Source organism: Hyla sarda, chromosome 5 (assembly GCF_029499605.1).
Source record: "Hyla sarda isolate aHylSar1 chromosome 5, aHylSar1.hap1, whole genome shotgun sequence".
Lineage (NCBI taxonomy): Eukaryota > Metazoa > Chordata > Amphibia > Anura > Hylidae > Hyla > Hyla sarda.
In genome coordinates this window covers 21,372,465-21,393,981 of record NC_079193.1, presented here as the reverse complement: position 1 = coordinate 21,393,981, position 21,517 = coordinate 21,372,465, and the positions used below count along the sequence as shown (strand labels likewise).

General features: G+C 47.5%; 2 protein-coding genes and 1 long non-coding RNA gene across 7 annotated transcripts in view; 2 read left to right on the top strand and 1 right to left on the bottom strand.

Annotated features, from left to right (window-relative positions):
* PDK4 (pyruvate dehydrogenase kinase 4) overlaps positions 1–11,829 on the bottom strand; it is a gene marked incomplete at its 3' end in the record, with an annotated part of 39,719 nt that extends 27,890 nt beyond the window's left edge. The window contains 1 exon segment of the mRNA XM_056518969.1: positions 11,382–11,829.
* A 151-nt stretch (positions 11,830–11,980) lies between these two features.
* LOC130272935 (uncharacterized) overlaps positions 11,981–21,517 on the top strand; it is a 32,459-nt gene continuing 22,922 nt past the window's right edge. For all 5 annotated transcript variants that reach the window (XR_008843796.1, XR_008843793.1, XR_008843794.1 and 2 more), the window contains exon 1: positions 11,981–12,268. This is a non-coding gene — a long non-coding RNA (uncharacterized LOC130272935). The remainder of the gene's footprint in view (positions 12,269–21,517) is intronic.
* On the top strand, positions 12,914–19,937 carry LOC130272934 (DNA-directed RNA polymerase II subunit RPB1-like). The gene is made up of 3 exons (XM_056518971.1): positions 12,914–14,001; positions 14,113–14,270; positions 19,842–19,937. The coding sequence occupies exon 1, from the start codon at positions 12,924–12,926 to the stop codon at positions 13,893–13,895; it is 972 nt and encodes a 323-aa protein (XP_056374946.1). The 5' UTR covers positions 12,914–12,923; the 3' UTR covers positions 13,896–14,001; positions 14,113–14,270; positions 19,842–19,937.

Sequence of the window (21,517 nt, the reverse complement as noted above, 5' to 3'; positions counted from 1 at the left end):
CGGATACATTGTATCAACAACCAAGACCTAGGGAGAGATTATTATTTTTTAACTGCTGATGTCTATAATAATACATTGCAACCAACCCCCAGCACAACTAAAGCAGGACCCTGGATGTAAGCAAGAATAGTCTCATCTACTGACAGCAAGCAGAGGTTTTGAAAAGGGAAGGGATCGGAACACAAAATCTACTTGGAAGCTATATTAAAAACTTTTTATCAGACCTCGTTATGTTATAGGGTCTCAGGATAGAAAGTCTTTAGCTATGGTACAGCTAGGTGCTGTGTCAATTACAGGGCAGGCTGGTACTTGTAGTTCCACTAGACAGAGGTAATAGGAGTGAGTATATGTCAGAGCTGCAAGATTAGGACACTTAGTGGATCCATTATATACTGGGTGCTTAGTGGAGAGTGGGCATTAAAGGGGTACTCCGGTGAAAATATTTTTTTTATTTTTTTATTTTTATATCAACTGGTGCCAGAAAGTTAAACAGATTTGTAAATTCCTTCTATTAAAAAAGCTTTACCCTTCCAGTACTTTTTAGCAGCTGTATGTTACGGAGGAAATTCTTCTCTGCTGACACCTGATGTCCGTATCAGGAACTGTCCAGAGCAGGAGAAAATCCCCATAGCAAAACCTATACTGCTCTGGACATTTCCTGACACGGACAGAGGTGTCAGCAGAGAGCACATCCTGTGAACACAACAGTTCAGTGTGAGCAGCGTGCGGGTGTGTCCCTTGTTGAGCTCCACAAACTTCCAGCAGATCAGACCAGAGCAGGTGATCCATCCGCCTTCCCAGGAGTGTGTCAGGCTCCTGGGGAGAGCCTCCCTGCATGGAGCCCAGGGCCTCCACCTCCCGTTCTTCAAGGCTGGCGGGGGGTGGAGAGAAAACAGCAACAGCCATTCCGGCCGGGGGGAGAAGATCTGGCAGAGTCTGCAGCAATGCAGGCTCTGCACCCCCGGCAACGGTTGCCAGCCAGAGGACTGGTGAAAGAAAAGCAAGAAGAAGAAGTGTGGAGTTGTGGGCAGAGAGAGGGCCCAAGGAGTCCAGCGCCACCTACTGCTCCCGCATGGCCGCGCGGTTTGCTGAATATGATCGCTGTGGCAAGGAGCTGAAGTTGGCCAGACAAGATCTGCAAGGGGCTCAGAATCTGGTGAACACTGCGCCCAAAAAGAGCAGACCAGAGCTAAGAAGAAAGATCTCAGCACTGAAGGCTGAGATTGTGCAACTGGAGGAGAGGAGAGCAGAGATCTTGGAGGGGAGCGGTCTCTTCAAGGAGAAGCTTCAGAACAACAACCGGTTTGCCGCCATGAAATCCCCAGGTAAGGTGGAGGTGGATGATGGGGAGAGTAGTGGCGGTGAAGAAAGTGTGGATGGTGAAGGCATAAAGAAGAAGGAGAATGTGGGAGAAAGAGCAGAAGTGGTGGAAATGGATGTCTTGCCTGTAGCTACTCCCTATAACACCCAGGACAGCTACATAGAGCCAGCCCAGGTGGCGCTTCCATTAAGTGAGAGCGAGGAGGATGAACTGGAGAGTGAGGCTGGGGGATTACTGAGGGCGATTGTTATGCAGGAGTCCCCAGCCCACCTCCAGAACTTTACCTTTGGAGATGACCAGTGCGATGATGTGGCAGTAAAGCGTAAGAAGCAGAAGACTCAGGAGACAGTAAAGTACATGTTTGTCCCTTTCCAGCAGTCAGGGCCAGCTGCAAAGCTGGTTCAGGCTGCTGGGCCCCCCAGACTGCCAGACTCCGTTTCTGTGGTGGAACGGAGCCAGCATGGGGGGTACAGCATGGCGTCAGAAAAGACTGCGGACGCAATAGCTGTAAAGCACACCCATCCTGCCGGTAGGGAGGGGAAGGATGGGCTCATGGTGGGCAGCTCTGGCACTGCAGGGCCGCCCCAGGGTGGCGGGGGGCGTGTCCCAGTGCCAGAGGCGAGTTTTGCTGCTGTGTGCTCGGGGGGCAGTTCCCCGAGAACTGTGGGCATTACCGGTGCTGCGGGGCACTCCCCTGTGAGGGGGGGGAGTGTCCGGGCACCGGTGGCGGAGAGCGGAGTGTCTGTGTGCTCGGGGGGCGGTCCCCCGAGTACTGTGTGTTCTGTGGGTGCTGCGGGGCACTCCTCTGTGAGGGGGGGGAGTGTCCGGGCACCGATATCCCCTGCAGAGCCTGTGTGGTTAGGCAAACCAAGCGATGGCGCTGTGGGAGGAGCTGGGGTGCGCTTTGAGGGGCAGCCCCAGACTCAGGACGTGTCATCGCACATGGAGGAGGAGTCATCAGTGTCGACCCCGGCAGCAGCAGCATCGACCCCAGCACAGAAAACCATAATAAGACCAGCAGTACTACAGGTCCCAGCCAGCCCAGAATCCATTAGGCAGGAAAAGAGTGGAGGATGTGAGAATGCTGAGTGTAGTAGAGGTGTGGATGTGGGGAGTGTAAGTGGAGTGAATGATGGTGGGAGTAGTAGTGGTAAGAATGGGAAGTCTGGTATGGATGGGAATAAAGATGGGAGTAGTGGTGTGAGTGGCTGTACTGATGGGTCTGGGTCTGGTCCGGCTGCCCCCCCGGTAGTGACTGCTCCTAGAAGTTATGCTAATGTCGCTGCCGGGGGTTCAGGGGGGTCCCCGTCTCCGGCCGGCTCTGGAGGCCACTTGCAACAGCGCCTCCTGGAGGCTCTGCGTAGGGGCGACAGGTCGATCCAGGTAGAGGGGAGGGGTGAGGTCGACCTGTCTTTCTGGATAGAGAGGCACGGTTTGGGGGCTTTCCGAGAGCGGAATGGGGAGGTGGTCTGGTCCCTCCCGACAACTGGGCAGGACAATAACCGTAGGAATGTGGTCCGTCTGATTTGGAGGGGCGAGGATGCGTGCCCGCCTCGCGCTAAAGTGGTTGAGCTCCTCCTCCAGATGGAATTCAGGGCATGTGACATCTTTGCCCTGATCCACCCCTACGGTTCGTGTGAGTTTGATGTCAGTTTCGTTCGGCCAGAGGGTCTCGAACTCTTCTGGTCAAACTACGAAGTTGCAAAAAACGAGCCCGGCTGGCGGGAGTTCGCCGTAAAGGCGATTTCCCGTCAGAATGCTGTCAAGAAGGTGACCGTTTTGACCCGTAACGAGTCACTTTCTTGTTATGATATCATGACCTGGCTTGGACGGTATGGGGATGTGACGGACATGCCCAAGAAAAACTTGGATGAGCACGGGATCTGGTCCGGGGCCTGGACGTTTTCCGTCAAACTCAAGCGTTCAGGGAGTACGGTTGCCCACATTCCGTCAGCCGCCTTCCTTGGACGTGATAGGATCCAGGTCTTCTACCAGGGGCAGCCTAAGGTCTGTCACAGGTGTGGCAGCCCCACCCACTTTAGCGCAGCCTGTACTGTGCAGGTCTGCGCTTTGTGTGGTGGGGTGGGTCATCTGGCCGCATCCTGTCGGCAGATCCGGTGCCACCTGTGTGGTGTCCTCGGACACCCTTTCAGCCGTTGTCCTAGCGCCTTCGCCCATGCAGCGGCCGCTCCAGCTGAGGAGAGCTGTGAAGTTGCCTCGGCTGGGGAGGGTACGGGCAGGGATGGGGGCGCAACAGGGCTAGTGAGGAGGAAAAAGGGCCCTGCCAAACTAAGGCGGGAGGAAAATCGTAGAAGGAGTAGGGAGCTGGAGAGTGCCCAGGTGGCGGGGGTAGCTTCAGTCCCTGCTCCTGAAGCTGGCCCTGTAACTGCTGAAGCCCTGGTGGAGAATGTGCTGGATGAGGAGATCAGGAGACTTCACAGAGAGGAAAGCAATATGGCCGACCCTTCCGATTCCTCCCACTATGAAAGTGTGGATGAGGAGAGTGGGGTGAGGCCCAAAAAGAAAGAAAAGGGCAAAAGGAAAGGGAGAAAGAAGAGGTCAGAGCCCTCTGAAGCTCCTGGTACTACGGGCCAGGTCCAAAGCGGAAGCCTGGCTGCCCCCCCTCTGATTGACCTGTCAAACCGGTACCTCGTCCTCGATACCATCTCCTCCCCCTCCTTGGAGGGGGAAGGTGAGGGCGGGGTGCCTCGGGAGAAAGAGCCTCTGGGGGGAACTGGGCCCTGTCCTGTTGAGGCACCTTCCTCAGAGGGCAGGGCTAGACCGGGGCCGGACGGACACGGGGACCTTATGGACCAATCGGAGTCTAAAAAAAGATGTAAGAGTGGTCCTGCCCTTTCGTCGTCTTCGGGGGATGAGGGGGCTAAAAAGAAGGGGAAAAAGAAATAAAGGGTGAGGCCATCTAATTCAATCACCCTGTATGGCGGCACTCACCCCATTGACGCTGGCATCTATTAATTGTGCCAGCATAAAGTCGGATACGGCTAGATTTGCAGCCTTTGATTTTCTCGGCCGTGTTGAAGCCGACATTTTGTATCTGCAGGAGACCAGGTTGTCAGATCTAGCCTCCCTGGTAAAAGCCAGGAGAGAGTGGAGGCGCGGCCCCTCCCACTGGTCTCTTGCGGCTGAGTCGTATAGTGGGGTGGCGGTCCTTTTTACCGCTCCTGTTGAATGCCGACGGGTTATTGAATTAGAAATGGGGAGGTGCCTGATCTTAGATGTCTTCATGAAGGGACAGGAGCTCCGACTCATTAACATCTACGCCCCGCAAACTAAGCGGGGCCGTAAAGATCTCTTTATGAGGATTAAGCCCTTTCTTTTTACGAGTCGGCAGGTGATCTTTGGAGGGGACTTCAATAATGTCACGAGGTCCCAAGATAGGAGAGGCTCCAATGGTCCGCTGACTTGCGATAGTGTGGCACTGATTAGCATAACTAGAGAAGCTCGCCTAGAGGATGCCCACATCCGGAGCCCCTCGGGCCACGCGGGTTTCACCTATCATCAAGGTAGTCGCAGGTCTAGAATAGATAGGTTTTATTTGAAGGAGGAAGCCGTCTCTTCCGCAGTGTCCGTGGTTGAGGTGGAGTTCTCCGATCACTGTATGATTTTGTTTTCCCTGAATGTTTCAGAGACCCCCCGGATGGGAAAAGGTTATTGGAAGCTGAATTCGTCCCTCCTGGAGGAAGCGGAGGTAAGACAGTCCTTTGAGGATTTTCTTCAGAGTCAGGTACCTTTACTGGATCTTTGTAGTAATAAGCTGGAGTGGTGGGAGATATTCAAGAAGCGGGTTGCGGGGTTCTTCCGCCAGCTCTCGAGCCTCAGGTCCCTGAACAGGTATCGCTTGTATCAGGGTCTGAGGAGGAAACTCGAGCTTCTCGTCTCGACTGGAGGTAGCCGAGAGGATATCTCCAGAGTGAAATCCTTGCTGATGAGGTGTCAGTACGATAGGCACGCATCTTTGGTTTTTGAGAGGGATTTCGGGAAGTACCGCTCGCCCGACCCTTACAGAAACTGTAAGATGTCAGTGAGTAGTAAAGTCATTTCAGGACTGATTGATAGTACGGGATCTCTGAATCGGTCCAGATCAGGGATCTTGGAGGTCGTCAGATCCTTCTACTCGCACCTCTTGGGAAGGAAGGATCTAGATCGAGACAGGATGTCGGCTTTCCTGGCTGAAACCATTCCTGAGCCAGGGGTAGACCCCTCTCTTGATGTTTTGGCAGAAGAAATCAGGGAAGAGGAAGTGAGACTGGCGATCGAGGGGCTTGCCCCTAAGAAGTCGCCAGGTCCGGATGGCTTAACATCCGAGTGGTACAGGACCTTTAAGGAGTCTTTAGCTCCCCTCTTGACTGAGGTATTCAATGAGTGTCTCTCCTCGGGCACTCTACCAAAGTCAATGAGGAGGTCAGCCCTGATTCTTCTGTCAAAGGGTAAAGATCCTAGCCGGATTGAGAATTGGAGGCCCATAGCTCTTCTCAATACGGACAGGAAGCTTCTGGCCAAGATACTGTTTAATCGGCTGGTGAAGTTTGCACCCCGGCTCCTTTCGGGGACTCAGCACTGCTCTGTTCCAGGCCGAAGCACCTTAAGTGCTGTCCTTAGTGTCAGGGAGGCAGTGGAGCGGAGTAGTGCGGGTTTCTGGAAGGGGTACTTGCTGTCCCTGGATCAGGCCAAGGCGTTTGATCGGGTGAACCACGAGTACCTCTGGTCCGTCCTCCTGAGATATGGCTTACCGAGTACTTTTGTTAATTGGCTTAAGATCTTGTATGCAGGGGCAGAGAGTTTCCCGCTGGTGAACGGTTGGTCTGGCCGCTCTTTTGAGGTGGGGTCCGGAGTCCGTCAGGGTTGTCCTTTGAGCCCGCTTTTATACGTGTTCGCAATCGATCCCTTCGTCCGGAGGGTAGATTGTGGGCCGTTGGCGGGAGTCGGGATGAGTCTGGCGGAGCTGGATGTCACCCAGAGAGTGGTGGCGTACGCTGACGATGTCACTATTTTCGTCTCCTCACAGGAGGAGGTCGATGTGGTGATGTCGGAGGTGGACCGCTACTCGGAGGCATCCGGGTCCAAGATCAACCGGGATAAGTGTGAGAGTCTCTGGCTGGGAGGGGGGGATCCCACGTTTGATCTCCCGGACACCCTTCCAGGGCCCCAAGAATCAGCAAAAGTCTTAGGCATCACATTCGGCCAGGATGATTATCCCACCAAAAACTGGGACGGTAAGCTACAGGATGCCGCTCAGAAGGTGGACCAGTGGAAGGGTTGGTCTATGACCCTCAGGGAAAGGGTACACCTGATCAAATCGTACCTGCTCCCTTTGTTTATCTATCTGGGCAGTGTATGTATCTTACCAGAGGCTTACTACACTAGGATCTACAGCCTGTTTTTCCAACTGTTATGGGGGAACAGGATGAACCTAGTCAGGAGGGAGGTTACGTACCACACGAGGAGACTAGGGGGTTTATCTATGGTAAACCCTGTGGTGTTCTTTACGAACACCTTCTTGAAAGCTAACATCGCAAACCTCTGGAAAGAGAGGGCTCCTCCGTGGGTACTCTCCTGCAGGGAATGGTTTCGGCCTTTCTTTCAGGAATGGGAGAGAGGAGGGCGAGTGAAGGACCTCCGCACGCCCCATGGATATCTTCCGGCTTATGCTACCCCGACTCTGAAGGCGATACGTCGGTGGGGTCTGGGAGTGTGGGAGATCAGGACCCAGTCAAGGCAGTTCCTTGACAAACGGGTTCTGTTGACCCATTTCCAGAAGCCTCTGGCGCTCAGGGACTGCCCAGGTCGGGATCTGAGGGTGGGGTTGTACCTTTTAAACATGAAAAGGATCCCCCAGAAGTTTTGGGACCTGGCCTGGCGCTGCTTTCAGGGGAAGCTATATGTAAGGGACAACCTGAAGTGCAGGAACTCTGATGACCGGGGATGTCCCCGAGAAGAGTGCGGGGACACGCTGGAAAGCATGGACCACTTCCTGCTTCATTGTCCCTTTAATATAGGGGTTTACAACAGGGTGGGCGCTTCCATTGGCTGGAGTCAACTTGCCGGCCTAACCTATCCGGAGTGGGCTTATGGGGCATTCAGGAACCTGGGTGGCCGAGATCGGGGCACTTTATTCTTAGTTAGTTTAGTGGTTAGGTACTACACGTGGAACGCACGGTGTTTAGTGTCGACCCAACAGAAAATCCTCTCCGAGGTGGAGGTCTGTAGGAATATCACCGGTGACCTCGGGAAGATCAGGTCTTTGGAGTATGGCAGTCTTGGTACCAGTAGGGCTTCTCTCCTGTGGAGAGGTTTTTCTTTTGATGTGCCCTAGGTACTAGACCTTTTTAGGTAGAGTACCTTTATTTTGGTTAGGGGCAGTGTTATAGGGACAGTGATAGGGTGAGAGCAGGGTCAGTTTTAATGGAGGGATAGAATTAGGGAAAATTGTAGGGGGGAGTTAGGGAAAGAGTTTAAAATTATTTTGATGTATCAAGTCTGCCATCCTTCTTCCTGGTGGTGGGCTAATGCATGCACACGCTAGCTTTTTGTTTTGTTTTAAGTTGATATGGTATGAAGGGCTTACAGGCGACCAAACTTGGGCCTAAGGTAGCTTTGGTTTAGTGTGTATATGTTAGTGTGTATAAGTTTGTGTGTAAGTTGGTTGGGAGGAGTGCTAGGTGGGGAGGGTGTATTTGTGGGTGGTGGTGTTTTGCTTTTCTTTTGGGGACCTGACATGGGTCAGTTAGGGACAGGACTTTGTGTACGAACGGTATGGACTCTGACCCATGTGCAGGAGGGGTGGTGTGGGAGTGGGTACAGTTTTAGTGTAGGGATTTTGGTAGGGTTTTCTATTGTTTTTGTAGGTTTTCTTTAGTGTATCTATATTTTTTTTTTTTAGTTAAATACTATATTTTTATGTTCATGTGATTTTGTATGTATATTGTTTATATATTGTTTTCATTTTGTTTCTATATTACAGCATTACAGTAGTCATGGCAGTCGGACCAGTTATTATGTTACGTGGTTTACTTGATTTTATCATGTTGTTACGTTGTTTATTTTATAAAAAAAATTTTATTTAATTTTTTTTTTTTTTTTTTTTTTTTTTTTTTTTTTTTTTGTAGCCAGGTAGTGCTAAATTTTATGTTTATATTTTGCTAAGCCAAGTTGTGCTTATGTAATTTTTTTTTTTTTTATTTTTTTTATTTTTTTTTTTTTTTTTTTTTTTTTTTTTTTTTTTTTTATTTATTTATTTATTTATTTTTTTTTGTGTTTCCCGAATATGGATGGTTTTGAGTTGTAGCCAGGTAGTGCAAAATTTTATTTTCATATTTTGATAAGCCAAGCGCTATTTTTATGTTCATTTTTGGTATGCGTGTGAGTGTGGTTCGGTTAGGTGGGTTGGCATATTTTAGGTTTTTGTAAAGCTGGGCTGGCCGGTTATGCAGGGTTTTGTTTTTGTTCTTTGGACCAGTGTATTTCTTATTTATGTTATAGCTGGTTAAGCTTGTTTTGTGTTTTTGTATAAGTTTTGTACTTTTATAATAAAAAAAGAGTGTCAGCAGAGAGCACTGTAGACAAGACAAAAAACACATTTAAAAAAGAAAAGAATTTCCTCTGTAGCATACAGCTGCTAAAAGGTACTGGAAGGGTAAATATATTTTTTTTTTTATAGAAGTAATTTACAAATCTGTTTAACTTTCTGGCATAAGTTCATTTAAAAATACATAAATAAATATTAAAAAAAAAAAAGTTTTCCACCGCAGTGGTATGGTGTCTCAGAGGTGAGCATTGCATCATCCCACTTTTAGGGTATGTTCACACTACAGAGTGTGAACGGAATCTCCGCTCGCTGAATTCAGCAAGCGGAGATTCAGCATGGCAGCCGGCAGCGGCGGTAGGACCGCGCGGCACTGCGCCGTCACCATTGACGGCTATGCAGTGCTCGCGGACTTCCGCGCAAAGAATGAACATGTTCTTTCTTTGCGCCAACAATTTCAGCGGCGGAATTGTCCGCCGCTGGAATTCCGAAGATTGAACGGGTCCCGCGGAGACCCATTCACACTAATGTTAAGTTCACACTGCGGAATTCCGTAGTGTGAACATACCCTTAGACAGCAAGCAGAGATATTGTAAAGGTGAGAAAGTGAAATACAAAGTATAATAGACAGTTGCAGAACTTTCCGTTATAGCCCTTCTAGGAGGGTGCTGACCCAGGATAGTAAGTCTACAGCTATGCTGGAGATATGTTATGTGTCAATTACAGGGCAGGCTGGTACTTGTAGTTCTACTAGAGGCAAACGTGCATAGTGGGTATAGAGCTGGCAAATATCCCATATCACTAGTGGATTCTGGATACTTTAGCATGATGTGTTAGTGGCTAGCATTGCATCATCTCACTGACAACAAGCAGAGATTTTGAAAAAAGGTGAAGAACTAAATGTTGGTGACCTGGATTTGCAAATCCTCATCTATTATGGAGTCAGATTGTCAAGTGCAGGGCTGGCTGGTACTTGTAGTTCCACTACATAGAGCCAAGACTACTATACAAGTAAAATTCCAATATAAGGACAGGTGGATGCACTGGATTTTGGGCACCTGCATGATGTCTAGTTAGCATTGTATCATCTCACTGACAGCAAGCAGAGATAGTGAAAATTGTGAAGAATTATAAGAAAGCATATTAGAAAATTGAAATTGTTTACTTTTAACCCCTTAACCGTGCCGGTAACCCATGATAGCCAGTCTTCAGCTTAGGATGGAGCTAGGTTCTATAGCACGAACAGGGCAGGCTGGTACTTGTGGTCCCAGCTATGGTGGAGGCAAGTTCTAATTAACATGACAGGCTGGAACTTGTAGTTCCACTGGATAGAGCCTAGAGTGTGTTATAGGCAAATCTCCAATATGGGGGGCACACTGGCGGATGCATTGGATACTGGGCACCTGCAAGAGGTCTTAGTGGTTTGCATTGCATCATCTCACTGACAGCAAGCAGAGATAGTGAAAAGTGTGTGAAGAATCAAAAGAAAAGAAAAGTATATCCGAAAGTTGCAGAACTCACAGTGCTGGTGACCCAGGATACCAAGTCTTCAGCTTATGGTACAGCTAGATTCTATGTTAATTACAGGGCAGGCTGGTACTTGTAGTTCCACAACATTTTAGACAAATCTCCAATATGAGGGCAGTGGTGGATGCATTGGATATGTGGCAGCACAGTGACTTACCAGAGCAGTGTTTTCAAACCAGTGTGCCTACAGCTGTTGCAAAACTACAACTCCCAGCATACCCTTAGCTTTCTTGTTGCTCTAGGCCAGTGGTCTTCAAACTGCGGATCCCCAGCTGTTGCAAAATACAACTCCCAGCATACCCTTAGCCTTCTTGTTGCTCTAGGCCAGTGGTCTTCAAACTGCAGATCCCCAGCTGTTGCAAAACTACAACTCCCAGGATGCCCGGACAGCCGTTGGCTGTCCGGGCATGCTGGGAGTTGTAGTTTTGCAACCGCTTGAGGCACCCTGGTTGGGAAACAATGCTCTAGTAAGTCTGCTGGGAGTTGTAATTTTGCAACAGCTGGAGATCTACAGTTTGAACACCACTGCCCTAGAGCAACAAGAAGGCTAAGGGTATGCTGGGAGTTGTAGTTTTGCAACAGCTGGGGATCCGCAGTTTGAAGACCACTGGCCTAGAGCAACAAGAAGGCTAAGTGTATGCTGGGAGTTGGAGTTTTGCAACAGCTGGATGCACCCTGGTTGTCCGGGCATGCTGGAAGTTGTAGTTTTGCAACAGCTGTAGGCACTCTATTTGGGGAAACACTGCTTTTAGTAAGTCTGCTGGGAGTTGTAGTTTTGAAACTGCTGGAGATTCACAGTTTGAAGACCACTGCCCTAGAGCAACAAAAAGGCTGAGGGCATGCTGGGAGTTGTAGTTTTGCAACAGCTAGATGGCATTGCATCATGCAGCCCTGGGGGGGTGGCAGGGGCCCCACCTGACCTGGGGCCACATCTGCATTGCCATCAGAAGGTAATAAATCTTTGTCAGCTGAGCCCCTCAGGACACTTACCTCTGATGTCCAGCTGTTGTCAAGGCAGCAGCAGATGGCAGGGACTCCCGGCAGCAGCAGCAGGTCAGTGAAGGGTCAGCAGGTAGTCACTGCTTAGATTGTCAGCTCTGCAGGTCAGCAGGTCCTCAATATGATGCAAGCTTATGGCAGGACTGGCTCTTAAAGGGGAGACCCGCCGCTCAATGCACCCAATGAAATTCGCAGCTCTGCCCCCAGTACTATCTATTGCACTAGTGTCCCCCAGTATACAGCTCGCCCTATCTACTTGTCTCTGTATACCCCCCCCTAGCCAGACACTCGCTTTTAATATTCACTCCAGTGTGGGCGTGGCTACCGGCACAGAATGCCGCCCCCTGCGGTGACTGACAGCGCCTCCCTCCAATCAGTGACAGGTCTTGTTTACGCTCATTCGACTCCTTGAGGCGGAACTTCTTGTGAACGCCACGCCCCTCGCCGGCGAAACGACCAATCAGAGAGGGAGGCTGACAAAGCCCGTTCCTGGGACTGTAAGAACGGAACAAACAAGTACAAGACGTTAGGGGGGGGTCGTTAAGGGGTGGGCGGGGCTAGAAGGGGATGTTGCCAGGCACGGTACAAGCATCGAGGCACCTGATTGGCTCACGAGTTAACCCAGTCATCGCCATTCGGAGAGTGCGGCTGTTGTTGTTGCTGCTGCTGCTGCGTCAGCTGGTGACTGCAGTGCCCCCCCTATAGTACAGTCTGCGCCCTTCTCTGCGGTGACCCCCACATCCCATTCATTCTCTCATTCATTCCTTCTCATCTTACACTTTCAAGGAATCCATAGATTCGTCTGATTCATTATTTATGAGGTAGATTCCATGCCAAATGATCAAGTGAGAATTAAGCTTCAACATGTCAGTTGTGAGGTAAATTCCCCGTGTACTTCGCCAAAATATCATAAAAAGACACGAAAATGTGATTTATGAGGTAAAATATATATATGTAGACCTATCAAGTAAAAATGACTGTAATCTTGAGGTAAGTTGTACCAGACAGTATTCTCTGGTGTGTTAAATCGATAAATAGGGCTGTTTCTGAGGTAAATTCGCCATGTATATTGTCAAAATGTCATAAGAACGACACGAAAAGGTGATTTATGAGGTAAATTATATCTGTAGACCTAATAAGTGAAAAAATGACTATTCCTGGTATAAAATGTACCTTCAGTGCATCAGACAGTATACTCATACTCAGCTGTGTTAAATCCATAAATATGGCTGTTCCTGAGGTAAATTCTCCATATGTGATGCCGAAATAGCATATAAAAGACCTCAAAATGTGATTTATGAGGTAAATTATACGTACAGATCTATTAAAGAAAAAAAAAAAACTAAATTGTTGAGGTAAATTCTACCTCCAGTTCATCGGCCAGTATACTCAACTGTGTAAAATCCATAAATATGGCCGTCCTGAGGTAAATTCTACCTCTAGGGTATCAGACAGTATACTCAATTGTGTAAAATCCATCTTCCTGGCCGCCTGCAGAAGGACATTGAAAATCAGCTCAGCTTAATTAAGGTAATGCACCCTCTGTCACCCCTGTCCACCCCCTGTTGTCACCCCTCTGTTACCCTCTTTCAAACTTGTCCACTTTCCTGTCATCCATGTCCACCTTTTCCACCCCTGTCACCCATGTTCACCACCCCTCTGTCCCTTTGTCATTCCTGTCCACCCTTCTTTCACCCCTTACGTCCCCCTGTCACCCATGTACACTCTTCTACACCCATCTGTCACCCATGTACACTCCTCTACACTCCTGTTACCCATGTACATCCCTCTGTCACCCACTACACCTCCCTGTCACCTATGTACAATCTTCTACGCCCATGTACACCCCTCTGTCAACCCCTACGCCCCCGTCACACATGTACAATCTTCTACACCCATCTGTCACCCATGTACATCCCTCAACACCCCTCTGTCACCCATGTACACTCATCTGTCAACCCCTACGCCCTGTCACCTATGTACACTGTTCTACACCCATCTTTCAACCATATACACCCCTCAACACCCCTCTGTCACCCATGTACACTCCTCTACACCCCAAACACCCCTGTTAACCATGTATACCCTTCTGTCACCACCTATGCCCCTGTCACCCATGTACACTCTTTTACACCCCTCTGTTACCCCTTTACACCTATACGCCCCCCTGTCACCCATGTACACTCTTCTACAACCATCTGTCAGCCATGTATACCCCACAACACCCCTCTGTCACCCATGTGCACTCCTCTACACCCCTCTGTCACCCATGCACACACTTCTACACCCCTCTGTCATTCATGTGCACCCCTCTACACACCTGTCATCCATGTACACTGTTCTACACCCCTCTGTCACCCATGTGCACTCTTCTACAACTATCTGTCACCCATGTACACTATTCTACACCCTTCTGTTACCCCTTTACACCTATATGCCCCTGTATTCCTCTTCACTTGTAAAAGGAGAATCTGGAAACTGATGCAGGAAAAGTGCGGAGCCTAATAGGTTTGTTTTGCAGGTCTAATGGTGAAGAATTGTGGCTGGAAAAAATCGTTATGATGACCCGGAGAAAAGAAGGGAACGATTCTGATTTAAGAAGATGTCACTTGTGAGTTGCTGTAAAAAGCAGCACTGTAATCTACATAGACAACAGATAAATTGATGTTGTGCATTTCGGCTGTTTACCCCCACCCCCTTTTTTTCTTCATTTTTTTCCGAGGGGTTCCCCGAGCTGAAAAAGGTTTGGAACCACTGCTTTAGGGCATCGGACAGTATACTCAATTGTGTTTAATCCATAAATATGGCTGTCCTGAAGCAAATTCTCCAAATTGTCCTGAAACTATCATATAAAGGACATAGAAAAATGTGATTCCTGAGGTAAATGATTTAAGTAGATATTTTATCTCTTGATTCTTAGGGGAAAATGTTTTTTTGAATGGTTCCGCCGCCAGAACTCTAGACTCTAAATATGTGCATTCTAATATATAATATATATATATAATATACTGGTAAAAACACTGGCAAATCCAAATACTAAGGTGATTTATACTTGAAGACCAAACTTTATTCCTTAAATAAATAATCTCTCCAGTGTCACAGACAGTACAATTCTTTTACATTTGGTGAAAATAAAACCATAAACATGTCCATCCTGAGGTAAACCCTCCCAGTAGTATGCCAAACTATCCTATAAAATACATCAAAATGTGATTCCTAAAAACAATGTAATAATTCCTGAGGTAAATTCTACCTCTGGTGCCCTGAACAGTATACGTAGTTATGTTAAACCTGTAAATATGTCCACCCTGAGGAAAACGTTCACTCTAAGTTGTCAAAGTGTAATATGAAAATGTGATTCCTGAGGCAAATTACAGCTGCATACCTATTACTCTTTGATTCTGAGAAAAACATAAAAAACTTAAATCAATTCTACATTTAGTGCTGATCAAATTTTTGACATGTCAAAAGTTTTTCTTTAACAGGTGCATGTTAAGATCACAGTGGCCTCGTTGTGGTGATCCTTGGGGTTGTAGAAGTCAGATCCCCACCAATTAGAAATTACCGGCCTATTCTAAATAATCTTATGCACAGGAGCAGAATATAAAGAGGCATAGAAGTCTCTGAAGATGGAGTTAATCATCTGGGGGTCGGACTCCACAGCATCATCACCACCCCTGATACACAGAATAGAGGTAGCTGGCTGACTAGCTCTCGCCAAATAAGCCAGCAACTTCCCATTCTTGTCCCCAAACTCAAAAAGGGCCACCTCCCTGTCTGCCAACCGCAACTGGATCCTATCCCTCTGAACCACCAAAAGAGACCTCTTGGCCCTAGCCCACGCCCTCTCATTATCTGGGGAGGGATCACTGACATACTCCGCCTCCCAAGTACTCACCTCCACCTGCAGCCCAGCCTCCATAGCTGACCTAAGCTTCCTCTGGCCCGCCACACCTGCTATAAAGGCACCCCGCCCCATATCATGGCCTTATATGCATCACACTGAACTAAGGGATCAGGATGAGAAGCATCCAGTACTCGGCATGAGCCACCCCCAGTGCCTCCACCACTGCCTTAGCCCTCAACCAGCCAGGGTGCATGTGCTAAAGACGGGAAGGGGGACTAGGGCCTAAGTTGAGGACTACAAGTACAGCTGAGTGGTCTGAGATCCCCCTAGTGGTGTAGGAAACATCTCTTACCTCTTGAAGGAGAGCCTCAGAAGCCAGGGCAAAGTCTATGCGAGAGAAGGACCTATGGGCCAAAGAGTAAAAGGAAAATGCAGTCGGGTACTTCAATCACCAGAGGTCGGTCAGGCCCAGCGCCAGGCACCAATTAGTAAAGGAAGGAAAGCCATGGTCAACAGCAGTGGTGCGGTCGAGCTTGGGATCTGGAGCCACATTAAAGGGGTACACCGCCCTAATACATCTTATCCCCTATACAAAGGATAGGGGATAAGATGTATGGTCTCGGGGGTCCCGCCGCTGGGGACCCCTGCAATCTGTCATTGCGCACCTACCTTTGTGAGCTCTCTGCATAGACTTGAGGGCAGGGCGTGACAGCACACGGGGGCGGAGTCGTGACGTCGCCATACTCCAGCCCCGTGGTCATCACGCTACACATTTGGAGCCTCCAGTGCTGCGAAGAGCTCACAAATGTGGGTGCGCAATAACAGACTGCGGGGGTCCCCAGCGGCGAGACCCCCGTGATCAGACATCTTATCCCCTAACCACTAACTAAGGGGAAAATGAGGGAGCAGTCTTGGGTAGTACAGTTCAGTACAGAGGTCTGACAGGCGGGGCTGCATCAGCCCAGTGGAGAGCCTCAGTTAGGGAGGTGGAGAATATAGTGGAGGCCCCATCCACCACCCTCAGGCGAGCAGGATACAACATGGAGTAGCGGTAGCCCTTTGCACGTAGCTTCGACCGGACCACAGAAAACTGAACCTGCTTCTTGCGTAACTCCAGCATTCCTATCTCTGAAGTGGAGAAGTTTCACCACAAAAGGGCGTGGGGGACCCCCAGGGGGAGGAGGCCGAGCCGGTACTCTGTGTTCCCCTTTAACTGGATGTACAGATGGACCGCAAACCTCATCAGGGGGCTGGCTTGTGAGGAAATACAAGAAATAGCCAAGCCCCCTGATACCAGCTGCCACCTCGAGCCGCAAAGGATTGTGAGATGAACATCATCAGGACCTGAAAGGAAACGCTAGACCTGGGGGGACCATATAATCCTTCATAATGGGCAGGATAGTTAAAAGTTAGTTAACCCTGGAATATCCCTTTAAGTGCTTCACTCCCCGGCTCATAGAGATCTCAGTCCAAGATGGCCCCAGGACAGAGATTGCTACAAGCTGGGAGTGAACCACTTAAGTTAACCACTTAAAGGGGTTATCCATCATAAGGGGATTTTAGTATTTAAGAATTGTGAGACCACTGTCACACACAGGTACAGACACTAGGTGACAAACTACACTAACTTTACAGCCCCTGTAGGATAGTCAAATAAAAAAAATCCTGGAATACCCCTGGAATACTTTAATTGTTTAAGCCCATACTTCTCCCTGATCTTTCTCCTGATTATTTATAGAGGCGAAGGCGGCTTAAAACCATCAAAAAGTCAAATTTTTGTGAAAAATATGCAATTTTTAATGCCCAAAGCCAGGTGTACTAGCTTCACAAATTTCCCCTCAATTCCCCTTATATGTGTCTTTGAAGGATAAAGTTTCCCTAGTAACACTGCAAAAGTGTCAGCCATGATGCTGATTTGCAAATTGCGTAATGTCAATATGGGTTGCGTTATGTAAATTTGTGATTACCTGCGGTAAGTCTGTGTTTTTCAATCTAGGGGAAACATAAAAATCTGACGCTCACCTAGCCCTGGTCCCGATAGTCCTGCTGCAGCTCCCATTCTCCTCCGTGCAGTCCTGGTGTTTTCTCTCTGGTCCCGACAACCAACTTGTTCCAGGACCTTTCCTGCTCAGCCAATCAGTGTGCGCAGTGGTGTCATGCCAGTGATTGGCTGAGCAGGAAGGTCCTGTAAGTCCCATAAGACATCAAACTGCATGGAGGAGTACAGGATCTGCGGCAGACCTATGGGGGACCGGGGCTAGGTGAGCTTCAGTTTTTTTTTATATTTTCCCTGCACCCCAGCACAACATAAATGGGGGAGGTGTGACATGGGGGGATGTGACATGGTAGAGATATGACAAGGGGAAAGATGTGACAAGGGAGGAGATGTGGCATGAACATGAAATGGGGAAGATGTGACAAGGGGGGGGGGGAGATATGACATGGGTGGAGATGTGACATTGGGGGATTAACATGAAATGGGGAAGATGTGAAATGGGGGGGTAGATGTGGAATGAGTGGTGTGGACGTGAAATGAGGGAATAGATGTGAAATATGGGAAGGACATGAAATTAGGGGAATGAAATGGGGTAGGGGCATTGGATATGAAATGGTGTAGATTGTACATGAAATTGGGGGATTTTACCATTTGTCATTTATCTTGCTATTGTGTATTGACATTGCAGTATTTACCTCTACAATCGCAATCACACAGTCCCCAAATCGTGCATCCCTATTATGCACTTTTTGACTCTTTTAATCCACCCTATAGCACTGACATGTAAGGACTTGTACCCGTGTGGAGCTTTTTCCTTTGTAATCCTATGCAAATGAGCCTCATTCACATGCACTGATACTTTTGCATCCTACCTTTACACAGCAGGATTTTAATCCGAATTTTGCATCATTATTATGAAGACAAATTTAGGAGCGGGACACCTACACAGAGAAAAGCCATAAAAGAAAGATTTTGCACCTATGCTGCTGTTTTGGTTTTTTTAATGTAAAAATTCACATTACCTTTACTTCAATGGGAATTTCTAAATCCGCTTAAAGATTTGACATGTCTATTTGAGTGTTTTTTTTCTTGAATGGCAACAGGAAAGAATAAAAGAAAAAAAAAAAGCATACAAATTGATTGTTTTTAAAAAGTAGTATATAAAATTAATTCCTGAAAATTGCCAGATCATGAAATGCTGTTATTTTTTTTCAAGTATACAGAAAATATATAGAAAATGTACACAGACACAGCAATGCTTGACAGACTCCTTACAGAAAGATTGGTGTACGTATGGGCACGATCCCACAGCAGCCCTAGCTCCATAAGGTAAAGTAAGGGGAGCCAGACAATAACATAAAAATATAGGATGCTCTTTAATGTAGCCACAGTGGATAGCATTTTGAAAGGACACCCCTTTCTTCATCAGGTCCCTTACACAATATTACATTAGTATTTAAAGGGGTTATCCAGGAAAAAAAAAAGGTTTTTTTTCATATATCGACTGGCTCCAGAAAGTTAAACAGATTTGTAAATTACTTCTATTAAAAAATCTTAATCCTTTCAGTACTTATGAGCTACTGAAGTTTAGTTGTTTTCTGTCTAAGTGCTCTCTGATGACACCTGTCTTGGGAAATGTCCAGAGTAGAACCAAATCCCCATAGAAAACCTCTTCTGCTCTGTGCAGTTCCCGAGACAAGCAGAGATGTCAGCAGAGAGCACTGTTGCCAGACAGAAAAGAAGAACTCAACTTCAGCAGCTGATAATTATTGGAAGGATAAAGATTTTTTAATAGAAGTAATTTACAAATCTGTTTAACTTTCTGGAGCCAGTTGATATATATATATAAAAAAAAGTTTTTTCCTGGAATACCCCTTTAAACTTTGTAAGTGTAATTGTATGTGTAATATTGTATAGAATGCTGTGTCCTTTTAAAATGCATTTTCTGCTATTGCTACATCATAAAGCCTTTTTTATTTTTAATTCTGGTCCAGCTTTACCTCATGGAGCTTAGGCTGGGATGGGATTGCACCAATATATATATATACACTTATCTTTGTGCATGGAGTCTGTCCAGCATTGCTGTCTTTGAAAATACTTTTTGCAGTAGGGACCGCGGTTTGGTGTGGGCGGTAACCTTGAGATCTGAATACAGGCTATTTATGGTGAATACAGGCTATTTATGGTGAATACAGGCTATTTAACGGCACATGTAGCACCTTGTTTTCTTATTACTATTTCTGTTTATCTGAAAAGTATATACAACTCATTTGTAAGGCCCCATCGACATCGGGATATCAGCAAAAAGGCATGAATAACAAGGCATACTCCCAGCAAGCTAAACCTAGCTTGACTACGTTCAGTCCAATCAGGGTCTACTGCACTTTTGGATCCCACACACACAAAAAAAGTTTCCTTTCAGGAAATGGACTGACCCTTGTTGATAGTAGACCAATTTTGGTCCAAAACTCAGTGGGCCTGATGGGCGTATGCCACATCGGTATACCTTTTTGACTATCCCAACATATGTGTCTGAGGCATTTCTTGTACATTGTATTTTAACTTTTTCTTTATTATTTAAAAACATATATTTTTTTTAAATCTGCAGTTTCTTAATAGCGAATATACACCTAAAAAGGTACCATTAAGAAGACAGCCCAAAACTAAATATTAAAGAGGTTTGCCCACTTTAGTAAGTGCTAGCATACAGGGTATGCCATTACTTCCGGACTTTAGGTATTTAACTGAATGGATCTGGATCACAGGTCTCAGAATGATGGGTGGGTTAAAGGAGTAGTCCAGTGGTGATTCAGTGGTGAGCAACTTATCCCCTATCCTAAGGATAGGGGATAAGTTGCAGATCGCGGGGGGTCCGACCGCTGGGGCCCCCCACGATCTCCTGTACGGAGCCCCGACAGCCCGCGGGAAGGGGACGTGTCGACCTCCGCACGAGGCGGCGGCCGACACGCCCCCTCAATACAACTCTATGGCAGAGCCGAAGCGCTGCCTTCGGCAATCTCCGGCTCTGCCATTGAGATGTATTGAGGGGGCGTGTCGGCCGCCGCCTCGTGCGGGGGTCGACACCCGCTATCTCGGCGGAGAGCCGGGGCCCCGTACAGAGAGATCGCAGGGGGCCCCAGCGGTCGGACCCCCCGCGATCTCAAACTTATCCCCTATCCTTAGGATAGGGGATAAGTTTTTCACCACTGGACTACCCCTTTAATGCCCCATTGCAGATTTGGCCATTGAAGGGATCGTTCACACTGCAGACATTCCGCCGGCGGATTTCCACTTGCTGCAGAGTCCCATTATGTTCAAGATACCTATATGTCTGCTGAAAGAATGAACATGTTTATTCTTTGGGAAGAATTCCCCTGTACTGCATTCCTTTCTATGAGGCAGTGCACCTCCGCATGGCCCTACCGATGAAGCGCAGGGCCTGCTGCAAGCAGACATTCAGTCGGCAGAATTCCTCTGGCTGAAAATCCACAGTGTGAATTTACACTAAGGCTATCACCTATACAGAATAAAAATGTTTGGAGATATTTTGCCCTTTGTCCTAAAACTTCTCCATATTTGAAAGTCAATGAATATTTACTGTATATATTGAAAAGAGCAGCTGCATTTTCGTGACATCAGTTTTTGCATGGCTCCCAGACTGTTTGTACTAAAAAAACTGATGTTGTGTATTTACTGCAGTGCTTCTGCAAACATGAGACGGCCTTCCTACAGGAATCAGCCAGGTCAGCGGCCCGGCCATTGAACTTTATAGTGTAGCTTCACTTTCAACGAGCCAAACCTTTATCTGCATTTCAGAAAATTGCTCCAGTAAACTCCTAACACCCCTATTACCTTAATTTCTTGGAAAGATCCCATAGAGCAGCAAAGACTCTCTATTACTAATGGTTTCTCAGAATGTGCAACTTTTACAACTGCATATGTTGGCTGTGCCATGGGCAGAATATAGGTAGACATATCCTTTATCTGCTGGAGGCATCACAGCATTAGATTCTTTAGAAAAAAAAAACAGTAATGTTGGGTTGGTAGGAATCTAAAAAGGGTACTCCAGTGGATTTTCTTTTTACAAATCAACTGGTTCCAGAAAGCTAAACAGATTTGTAAATTACTTATTTTTTTAAATCTTAATCCTTCCAGTACTTATCAGCTTCTGTATGCTCCAGAGGAAGTTGAGTTGTTCTTTTCTGTCTGACCACAGTGCTCTCTGCTGACACCTGTCCATGTCAGGAACTGGTAGGTAGAATAGCTCGGCACAGCTTACTTCTG

Coding starts and splice junctions, on each gene's coding strand:
- LOC130272934 (XM_056518971.1), top strand. CDS start 12,924: ATGCACCCTCTGTCACCCCTGTCCACCCCCTGTTGTCACCCCTCTGTT.